The 12,306-nt window shown below is 32.9% G+C and overlaps 1 protein-coding gene across 30 annotated transcripts in view; it reads right to left on the bottom strand.

Annotated features, from left to right (window-relative positions):
* The window catches only part of NUBPL (NUBP iron-sulfur cluster assembly factor, mitochondrial), a 231,053-nt gene that overhangs the window by 143,732 nt on the left and 75,015 nt on the right, over nt 1–12,306 (bottom strand). For 27 of the 30 annotated variants that reach the window (XR_012036422.1, XR_012036421.1, XR_012036417.1 and 24 more), the window contains 2 exons: nt 7,054–7,093; nt 6,877–6,967 (listed from right to left, as the gene is read on the bottom strand). Coding sequence is in view for 22 of the 30 variants with exons in the window: in XM_072838180.1 (XP_072694281.1) it covers nt 6,877–6,967; nt 7,054–7,093 (131 nt within the window). In the remaining 8 variants the exon portion in view is untranslated. Of the gene's footprint in view, nt 1–6,876; nt 6,993–7,053; nt 7,094–12,306 lie in introns of all 30 variants that reach the window. The other 3 variants (XM_072838199.1, XM_072838200.1, XM_072838201.1) reach the window with 1 other exon arrangement.

Below are 12,306 nucleotides of genomic sequence, written 5' to 3'. Positions count from 1 at the left end.
TAGAGATTCAAAATATATGAAGTGAAAACCAAATAGAAGAAAATCCAGAATCAGAGTTGAAGATTTTAACCATCCTCTTTCAGTAGACGACAGAGTAACTAGATAAGAAGTCAGTAAAGAAATTAATGAATTGAACAATACAGTCGACTTGACCTAAGTGTAATTAACAGAATATTAATCACAAGAGCTGCAAAATACAATTTCTTTCTAAAGGCATATGGAACAATTACAAAGACCACGTGCTAGTCCAGGAAGTCTCAAAAAATTTTTAAAGATTAACATTTTATGGAGTAAATTCTCTAATCAGAACAAAATTATACTAGAAATAAATAACAATGTTATTAAAAGGATCCCCAAATATTAGGAAAATTAAACAACACACTACAAAAATTTTAAAAAGGAAATTAGAAATTATTTATTTTGAACTGAATGACAATGAAAACACAACACATCAGAATTTGCAGGATTCTAAGAAATGACTAAAGATAATTTACAGTCACAACTGCTTATACCAAAAAAAATATATATATTTAAAATCAATTATCTAAGTTTCTAACTTATGAAGGTAGAAAAAAGAAGAGCAAATTAAGCCTAAAACTTTAAAAAGGAAGAAAGTAGAAATAGCAGAAAACAATGAAATAGGAAACAAAAATAAAATAGAGAACATTTTAAAGGCTAAAATTTGATTCTTGGAAAAAAATAATTAAATTGATAAACCCTAGCAAAAACAAATTACCAATACTAGGAAGAGGAAACACTGCATCTCATATACACTGCATCTCATATTCTATTTCAAAAAGCAGTAGGCTAAATAAATAAATAAAAATTAAAAGGTTGCAGGCATTGTGAACAATCTTATGTATATGTTCTGTAACTCAGGTGAAATAATAAACTCCTATAAAACACAACAAAACTGAAAGAAGATGAAATTAAAAGTCTGAATAGAATTAATCCTCAGAAACCTGCTCCCTCAATCAAGGAGAAAAAAACAAACACTCCAGCCCCAGATTTCCCTGATAAATTCCACTAAATACAAAACATTACACCAAAGCTAATAATTTTATACCAACACTTTCACAAAAGATAAAAGGAGGAAAGTACTTCCAAATTTATTTTACAAGGGCAAGATAGCTCCCATACAATACCAGAAAAAGATATTACAGGAAAAAAAATAGGAACTATTAATATTAATTAACATTAAACTATTAATATTCCTTACAAATACTGATCTAAAACTCCTTAATAAAACTCCTTAAACTCCTTAATAAAATATTAGCAAATTTTAATCTAGCAATATATTAGAAGTAATTACAATATTACTTATTATAATTAAAATAAGATTAATCTATCCCAAGAATATAAGGTTGATCTGACACAGAAAAGCAATGTAAAACACTACATCCATAAAATAAAAGAAAAAAAGTAACATCATCATTTCAGTAAATGAGGAAGAAAAAGCATTTGAAAAAATTCAATGCCCATTCACAATAAAAACTCTTAGTAAACAAAGAAACAGGAAAGAGAGAGTGCATCAGCGAAAACCTACTATCATTCTTAAAGATGAAATACTTATTGTTCCTCTACCCTACAAATCCAGATGAAGACAAGGATGTCTGCTCTCCTCTTTTCTGTTCAACACTGTACTTGTGGTACTAGATAGTGCAGTAAGAAAGCAAGAAAATGAAATGAAAGAAATAGACTGGAAAGGAAGCAGTGAAGCTGTTTTACTTGCAGATAACACAATCATGTGCATATAAAGTACCAAGAAAGCTACTAAATGACTACTTTAAAAACAAATTTAGCAAAGTCACATAACACAAGGTTATTATACAAAGATAGTGTATATTCTATGTCCTAACAGCAAACAACTTGAAATTAAATACAAAAGACAATTCCAAAATCATCTCAGATATAAAATACTTAGAATAAATTTAACAAAAGTACAAGACCATTACACTAGAAACTATATATTACTCCAAGAAATTAAAGAAAATCTAAATAAGTATAGAAACATACCATGCTAATGGATTAGAAGCCTCAATGTTGTCAGAATCTTGATTCACAAAATATTGATCTAATATATTCAGTAACATCTTAATGAAAATACCAACATGCTTTTCTGTACAAATTGACAAGCTGAATCTAAAATTTATACAGAAACGGAAAAGAAGCTAATGTAGCTAATACAATTCTGAAAAAAAAAAGTTGGAAGCCTCACCCTTTCTGACTTTAAGATTTCTACATAGCTACAATTATCAAGATAGTATGGTTTTACTGTAAGGCTTAAATCAGATAGAACAAAATACAGTGTCCAGAGATAAACCCATACACATACTCAACTGATTTTCATCTAATGTATTAATTCAAGGGGGAAAAGGAAGTCTTTTAAACAAATGGTCCTAGAACTAGATAAACTACTATTTGTTTTCCCCTCCACCAAGCAATTCGTTTGATTCCAACACTATCTACCAGTATACAGCATCAGATTCCACAAGTTAATTAAGGGCTTAGTCTCACCAGACTACTCCCACCAATCAGACACCAATCACAAGTCCAAGTTATTACCTGTGCTTCTGGACTGACTATAAATCAGAGGTTTCCATGACCCTCTCCTTCAGGTTTGATTAATTTGCTAGAGCAACTCACAGAACTCAGAGACACATTTACTTATGTTGACTAGTTTATGATAAAGGGTATTAGAAAGGATATAAATAGCTAGATGAAAAGATACAAAGGGCAAGGTCCAAAAAGGCCCTCAGCATAGGAGCTTCTGTCCCCACAGAACACAACCAACCACCAATCAGCAGCTCATCAACAGTTTTCAGAGCTTAATATGCACCCCACCCTCCATCCCCTTCGCAAAGGCCAGTGGGTGTGGCTGAAAGTCCTAACCCTCTAAACAACTGGTCTTTCTGGTGATCAGCCCCATCCTGAGAGACTATCCAGGGGCCCCCACCCTAAGTCACCTTACTAGCATGAACTCAGTGTGCTCAAAAAGGGGCTCCTCATGAATCACAAAAGATACTCCACCACTCAGGACATCCCAAGAGTTTTAGGAGCTTTGCACCAGGACTCAGGGACAAAGAACAAACAGATTTGCTATTATACCACAGCTGTGCTGCTTATCTCACTTCCCACACAAAATTTAATTCAAGATGTACAGGCCAAAACTATAAAGTGTTGAGGAAAAGTATATAAGAATATCTTTATTACCTTGGGGTATACAGGCAAACATTTCTTAGGACACAGAAAGCACTCAGCATTAAAAAAAATTTTTTTTCGATAAATTGGATTTCATGAAAATTTAAAACATCAGTTAATCAAAAGGCAAGCTACAGAGACTAGAAGAAATATGCCCAATGCATATATCTGACAATGGACTCATAGCCAGAATATATTTAAACTCTTGCAACTTGATTACAAGAAGAAAAATGAGCCAATTAAAAAAAATGAGTAAAAGACTTGAACAGTCACTTGATAACGGAAGATACAGAGATATCTAATATGCACATGAAAAGGAGCTAAACATCAATGATCATCAGGAAAGCACAAACTAAAACAATGGGAAGGTATCATTTTATACCCGCTAGTGAAGAGACTGACAACACCAAATGCTGACAAAATGTGAAGCAACTGTAAGTCTTATGAACACCTGTACAAGTATTTATAGCAGCATTATTCATAATAGCCAAAAAACTGGTGTCTATCCAAATGTCCATCAACAAAAGAACAAACAGTATTTGATTGTATTCATGTGATGGAAATACTACTCAGCAATAAAAACGACTCAACTACTTATATATGCAACAACAAGGATGGTGTTCAAAAGCATTAGGCTAAGAGAAAGAAATCAGACACCAAAGGCTATATAGTCTGTAGGGTTCCATTTATATGAAGGCTATATAGTCTGTAGGGTTCCATTTATATGAAGGCTATATAGTCTGTAGGGTTCCATTTATATGAAGGCTATATAGTCTGTAGGGTTCCATTTATATGAAGTATAAGAACAAAACAAAACTCACTTATGATCTTAGAAATCACAACTGTGATGGTCTATGAGTGGAGGAGTGAATAGAAGGAAACCTAAGGAAATGTTGTAGGGGCTGGAAATGTTCTCTATCTTGATTGGGGTGTGGTTACACAGGAATATACATTTATCAAAAATTACTAAACCATACACATAAGATCTCGCATCCCATAGCACGTATAAATTTAACTCAATAAAATATCATGAGACAAAGGAAAAAAACTTTAAACCAGACTTTCAGTTCAGATGGCAGACTGACCACAAGTACTTATCTTCTCCTCAAAACAGCAACTAGGAAGAGACATGAAAGGAACTTCTAGAATACTAATATTCTATTTATCATGTCTTGAAAAATTATATAGGAATTTTCACTTTGGGATAATCCATCTATCTGTAGACTTCTGACTTGTACATTCTTCTGTATGGATATTACACTTAATTTTTTTCAGCAGCCAATGAATCAGGTAGCCTCCACAACCCAATGCTGTACAGAACATCTATCCAGCTACTAAACTTATACAAAGGATGTTAAACTTACCAAAAACTGCTTTCTAAAGCAAAGCAAAAAACAAAACCAAAACACTCCTTAATTAGCAGTTGAGATGATCAGTACCGGTCATAGTGTAATCCAAAAATATCAGCTTTTCAGTTACAATTAAAATGCAGAAACGATAACAGTAACTTTTCAAAAGACTGTAAGATAAATATGTAATGACCTAATATCTTAGAGGATATCTAGAGTATCCCAATAAAATAAGTTATGGAGTCATTTTCTCACCTCATCTTTTATCTGATATTGTATAGCATGTTTGCTAAAAACATACTTTCAGCACTTATCAGAGTAAATTGATTTTTTATGATTTATGTGTCAGAGAGCCAAATATCCAAATCTCCACTAGGTTCTCTGCCAGACTATCAAATTCCATAAATATTTTTTAAACTTAGCATTTGATGAATATTGAGGTAAACATGAATAATGTCAGATGACTGAAGTGAAGAGAGGTAGCTGAATTCAGAGACCAAAAATGTATAATGCCAGCAACTAACACAATTATTCTATATTCTCTGACAGTATTCAGCAGTAGATAAAAAGGCTGGGTTATTAGAGGGATATTGACTGAGACTATGGAATGGGATCCTATGCTTCTTCTCTTCCCCAGTATCTCACAGAATGAAAAAACAATATATTCTGGTTCTTTCAGACTTTTGATCTTTCACTTCTGGTCTCATAAAGTTTTCTTCATTTATAAAAGCAGTTACTAAATCTAAGTTTCAGGTGCAAATTTTTTGCATCATAATCAATTTGCACTGTCAGGTTTACTCTCAATTCTACCGTGAGACATTCCCTTTGCCCCTCTCCTGAGGGCATGTGCACACCTATCTCTCTCTTTCACCTTCAGGGGCTCCTTTGCAGAGATGTTTTCACCACCTGTTGCAATCTGAGGCTCAAGTGGATCTTATTACTTAAAAAGGACACTTAGAGGCAGGATCCTGCATCACTCAGAGGGGAGCACCAACACTTCGCTTATCTCTGTGTCTCTTATCACTGATTTGGATCTCTAAGTCTTTGTTCACTGTGGAAAGCAGAAGTATTTTCATCTTCTTGTGGCCATCCATAAGGCTTAGGTGAAAATCTGAATCATTTCCTGTTGAGAATTACAAAACTAATAGAGGAGGGGAAAAATTAGCATTTAAAATATTCTAATAACAAAAATCAGAAATTTTCTTTTCTGTTCCTAAATTTCTATTGACTCTAACTTTAAATATAAGCTGAATAAAGACTGTTTTATAATTTCCTTAAAAAAAAATAGAGGCTGAGTTAATCCACACAAATAAAGCATAAAGATTAAGGTCACAAAGGAATTGGTAAAGAAGAGGTATTGTCGGGAGTATAACTGAAATAGCCAACTATGAGATCTGAGTATAAAAGAGGAGGTAATACAGCAAGACTTGAATGCACTAGGAAAGGAGGAGGATTCTGGGACCAGAGATCAAAGAGCACATTTATTAGAACTCAAGTAGCAGAAGAAAGACAAGATGTGACAACCAAAAAAAAAGAGTTCAAGACATATTTCATCTACTAACTCTTGCAATTAGAAATGAATATAGGAATATCTATGATTAGAATTGTCAACCAATGACATGGTGCCTGACCCAAAGTGAAATCTGAATAAATAAGTGGTAATTGCTGTAAATAGTGGAGAAAATCCAAATTACTTATAATATTTACCTAGAACATAATTAACTATATATTCATATCTACTAGAAAAAAAAATCAAAGTTATTTCCATAAATAACATATAGCCCATCTGATATTTTTAGGTTACCCAATCAACTGTTCTCTTCCTTAAGGATAAATGTAAGTTGATTGGAAAGATATTATATACATAAATATAGAGCCAGATGTACTCAAAATAAAAAAGAATTTCATTTTGTTCTAAAGCAATTTTAAAATGAGCATGATTTATAGAATTTTTTCTATACCCCAAGAACATCTACACTGCCCTTATAACTCAATATTGGCCATAATGAGATGAATCATAAATTTAAAGACGGCAGATTACTTATAAAATAGATTTCTTGATCTCACCGCAGATGAAACAAAGCAAAAGAACAATATAAAATAAGACATTAGGATTTTCACTAGAAACAATGGGGAAGATTAAATCACAGACCAGTGAAATTGGTCTTGGCGCCACATAAGTAAGTCCTTATATACTCAGTCTATCAGCTGGATTCTTTTGCAAAACATCTCAAACCTGACTGCAAATTTTAACAACTCCCCAATCAGCAAGTGCAATAACCACAGTGTGCCAATAATAAAATGATATTCAATGCAATTTTCTTACCTGCCTCAACAGTTTCTCAATGGCTGACATTACCATAAGGCCTCTCCAAACAACTGGTGCAGTCTCTTCAATCAAGAAGCCCATAGACATACTGTAACAGTAAACCAAAAATATAACTAATTTACATATATTAATATTACTCTGAAAAGTAGCATAAAGTAAAAAAGATATACTTACCAAGCAATACCATAATTCAAAAGAGGTCTCATTAGGTTGTCTGAAATTAAAACAAAAAATATACATATATAAACATACTGACCTATTTTCTTATCAAAAAGTGTCAAATTAACTCAAAAAAGTGTCAAATTAAAAATATAAATGGCGGGATCCCTGGGTGGCGCAGCGGTTTGGCGCCTGCCTTTGGCCCAGGGCATGATCCTGGAGACCCAGGATCGAATCCCATGTCGGGCTCCCGGTGCATGGGGCCTGCTTCTCCCTCTGCCTGTGTCTCTGCCTCTCTCTCTCTCTGTGACTATCATAAATAAATAAAAAAAAAAAATTTAAAAAAAAAAAAAGACTAATTTTAAAAAAAAATAAAAAAAAAATAAAAAAATAAAAATATAAATGGCTACTCATATGTTGCTCTTTAATTTTCAACTGATTCACCTCAATCTGCAACAGTTTAAATATTATACCAATCATACAACCAATTCCAATACCTACAAATAGTTGGAATATAGCTTGATTAAGAAGCAATCCATCTAGGGGCATCTGAGTGGCCCAGTCAGTTAACTGTCTGTCTTTGGCTCAGGTCATGATCCCAGGACCCTACTAAGCAGGAAGCCTACTTCTCCCTTTCCCTCTGACCCTCTCCCTCACTTGTGCTTCCTCTCTTTATCTCTCACTCTCTCTCTCTCAAATAATTATCTTTCAAAAAAAAGAAACTATATATAATTTTCAAGTGTTTCTAAAAAAAAAAGTAATTTATCCACCAATGTTATTCATATATAAATAATAAAAACTACATACATATTATGCATATACATGACAAGTACACATACAAATACGCACATAGGCATCTAATAAGTTCTCTGTATTTCTTTTGTCCTTACTTGAAGTATTTGTAAAGTATAAAAAATCCAAGAATAGAAAAATTCTATTTTGTATTTCAATGTAATAAAAGCAGTATATGAAAGACTCATAGCAAACATCAGACTCAAAGGTAAAAGATAGTTTTTCCTCTAAGATCAGGAACAAGACGAGGATGCCCACTTCTGCCACTTCTATTCAACATAATACTGAAAGAACCAGAGCAATTAGATAAGAAAAAGAAATGAATAGTATCCAAATTGGAAAGGAAGAATTCAATTTTCTCTGTTTACAGATGATATTATCTTATGGAAAACCCTAAAGATTCCACAAAAAAACTATTAGAGCTAATAAATGAACTCAGCAAAGTAGCAGAATATAAAGGCAACACAAAAAAATCCATTGAATTTCTATAAACTAATAATAAACAATCTGAAAAGAAAATTATGAAAACATTCCCATTTATAAGAGCATCAAAAAGAATCAAACACTTAGGAATTAAGGTAACAAAGGAGGCCAAAGACTTGTACAATGAAAACCTCAAAATATTGCTGAAAAAGTCAAAGAAGACATAAATAAAAGGAAACACATACCATGTTCACTGACTGGAAGACTTAATATTCTCAATACTGCCCAAAGCAATCTACTGATTCAATGCAACTCTATCAAAATTCCAATGACATTTTTTGCAGAAATAAAAAAATCCATCCTAAAATTCATATGGAATCTCAAGGGATTCCAAACAGGCAAACCAATCTAGAAAAGAAGAACAAAGTTGGAGGATTCACATCTCCTGATTTCAAAATTATTACAATGCTACAGTAAGCAAATCAGTGAGATACCAGCATAAAGACAGATAAAGAGACCAATGGAATAGAACAGAAAACCTAGAAATAAAACCATCACATATACAGTCAAACACTTTTTGATGGGAAGCCAAGGTCATTCAATGGGGTAAGGACAGTCTTTTCAAAAACTGGTGCTGAGAAAACTGGATGTCTACATGCAAAAGAATGAAGTTAGACCCTTACATATAGAAAAATTAAGTCAAAATTTGGATCCAAAAAAAGTCATAATGGATCAAAGACCTAAATGTAAGAACTAAAACTATAAAACTCTTAGAAGAAAACATAGAACACTTCATGTCAATGGACTTAGCAATGTTTCTTGGATATGACATCAAAAGCACAAGAAACAAAAGTACTAGAAAAATAGGACTTCACGAAAAATTTTAAATGTGCATCAAAGACAGTAAGTAAAAAAGCATGCCACAGAATGAGAGAAAACATCTGTAAATCATATATCTTATAAGGAATTCATATCCAGAATATTTAAATCTTAAAACTCAACAAAAACAACAAAAAATGAAACATAGACAATGGAATATTATTCAATCTTAAAAATGAAAGAAATTCTGACATATGCTACAACATGGATGAATAATGAGGACATTATGCTAAGTGCTAGTCACAAAAAGAGAAATACAGTATTATTCTCCTTATACGAAGTACTTAAAGTAGTAAAAATCATACAGACAAAAAGGAGAATGGCAGTTGCCAGGGACACAGAATGAGAGCAATGGGGAGTTACTGTTTGAAGGATATGAAGTTTCAGTTTTACAAGACAAAAAGAGCTATAGAGATGGATGGTGGTGATGGTTGTACAACATTATGAATGTAATGTCACTGACTTATATACTTAAAAATGGTTATCACGGTAAATTTTATGTTATGGGTATTTTACCACAATAAAAAGATAATTTTAAACTCTACTTTCTAATATGAGGCAAGAAGTTGCATTAATCTCAAGGGAAAAACAATCTACTGATTATGTCTAAGTAAAAAAAAAATTACACTTTACACAATTAACTAACAAGTTTATATTACTATAAAATATAGTTTATTTTATCAAACTATCTGTGCAACCACATTCCCATTCTTCTATTATATTCTACTTCTCCACCATAACAAAGTATAATAAAAGCCTTCTAGATATTTCATGCAATTTGGACTAGTATTAGGACAGATCATAAAAATCTAGCAGGATTATGTAGTCAGATTCCATAAATGTTTCTCCTTAAAGAGACTGAAATTGAGAACTGTAGATAAGACATATAGGCATAGTTAATATGTCAGTTCTTTCCCAACTTAAAATTTCAGAGAAATAACCTTTCTTCATTGTGCTCTGGACTTTTTTACTTCTATATTCTTCAACTTTATATGCATACAGATTAAAGAGTCAAGTTCTTACCCTACAACCCAGGAACTACACTACTAAGTATTTATCCAAAGGATACAAACATAGTGATTTGAAGGGGAAAAGGAACTCCAATGTTTACAGCAGCAATGTCCATAATAGCCAAAATATGGAAAGAGCCCAGATGATCACTGACAGATGAATAAAGAAGATGTGGTGTATACACACACACACACACACACACACACACACATACATACACACACACACATATATAAAACACATATATAACAGAATATCACTCAGCTATAAAAAAGAATGAAATCTTGCCATTTGCTATGACATGGATTGAGCTAGAGGTATTATGCTAAGCAAAATAAGTCAGTCAGAGAAAGACAACATAGGACCTCACTCATATGTGGAATTTAAGAAGCAAAACAGATGAACATAGCGGAAGGGAAGGAAAAATAAAATAAGATGAAAATAGAGAGGGAGGCAAACCGTAAGAAACTCTTAACTGTAGGAAACAAACTGAGGGTTACTAGAGGAGAGGCAAGTGGGGGGGATGGGGTAACTGGGTGATGGGCATAAAGGTGGACACTTGATGTAATGCACACTGGGTACTATATATTCAACTGAAGCACTAAATTCTACCTCTGAAACTAATAACACATTATTAAACTGAATTTAAATGAAACAATTTTTTTAAAGACTTTATGTATTCATGACAGACACACACTGAGAGCCAGACAGAGGCAGAGGGAGAAGCAGGTTCAATCCCAGGACCCCCAAGTCAAAGGCATACACTCAATCACTGAGCCACCCAGGTACCCAGGTACCCCTCAAATAAAACAATTTTTTAAAAGATTTATTTGTTTATTCATGAGAGACACAGACTGAGGAAGAGACGCAGAGACATAGGCAGAAGGAGAAGCAGGCTCCTTGCAGGCAGCCTGATGTGGGACTCAATCCTGGATCCCAGGATCATGACCTGAGCCGAAGGTAGGCGCCCAACCACTGAGCCACCCAGGTGACCCAAATAAAACAATTTTTAAGAAAATAGTCAAGTTGTACTATAAAATTGTTACCGAAAGTCAATATCCTCAACCTTTCCCATGTCTTACTCCCTAGAGCCAACAAATCTCAACTCGACTGATTTTTTTAACTTCTTTTTTGAATTAATCTTAGGCTTACAGAAAGTTATAAAAACAGTACAGAGTCCTCATATGCCATTTACCTAGCTTTCCCTAATGTTACCATCTTCCATAACCATAGTACAATTACTACAACCAGGAAATTAACGAAATAGTATGATTAATTAATCTGTGAACCTTATTCAAAGTTTCACAGTTTCTAGTAATCTCATAGAATATTATAGGATATAGTTCTTTTTCATGAACACGGGCACACTTTTCATGCACTCATTCTCTCAATGTAATTATACATTTTTATTAGATCATCACATAAATGTTATTAACAGCTGAGCAATGTAGCATACAATATGATTATTTTTCCTTTGTCTCCCTGAATTGGTGGTAGGAAGACCTTTGTGGTGCATTTATGTGTTTCCTTCATTTTCTATGTATTTCCTAGTAATCTGTTCCTAAACTACTTTCCAATTGTATAAATATCAAATACATTAATCAAATGTACTAGGCATTCATGTTTATTATCTTGAACAAGCTTCTGCTGAACTCTTTGGTGTCTTTTGAATAACACATTCTTACTTTTTTTAATATTTTTTATATTTTATATTTTTTTATTTTTAGGTAATCTCTACACCTCACCTAAGTAGTAGACATTCACACTTATCTGGTATTAGCAATATGCCGGAAAAATCTCTGTACTTACTACTCTGTTCCCTGACTCCAGAAATCAAAGAAGAGTTTTAAATATACTGAACACCAAGGTTCAGGAATATATAAGTTGAAATCATACAATAAAGGCATTAAATCCAATTTTTTTAAATGAGGACAAAGAATATACATCCTCATTTCATGAATTTTAAAAATATTTAAAGATAAAGTAGATAAAGAAAGTAGTTTTATAAAAACAAGGTTTTATGCACATATTCATGACAAGAAATTCAAAGGTACAAGAACCTCCAGAAAGTAGGAAAGGACATCCAGTACAAAGTTAACAATTTCACTTTCTCACCCTCTACTTTCCTATTCCTTCTTTTCTTTCTAAAACCGAGATCCTTTT

This window comes from Canis lupus, chromosome 9, assembly GCF_048164855.1.
Source record: "Canis lupus baileyi chromosome 9, mCanLup2.hap1, whole genome shotgun sequence".
NCBI lineage: Eukaryota > Metazoa > Chordata > Mammalia > Carnivora > Canidae > Canis > Canis lupus.
The sequence above is the reverse complement of the archived record's forward strand: the minus strand, read 5'-3'. Positions and strand labels throughout refer to the sequence as shown.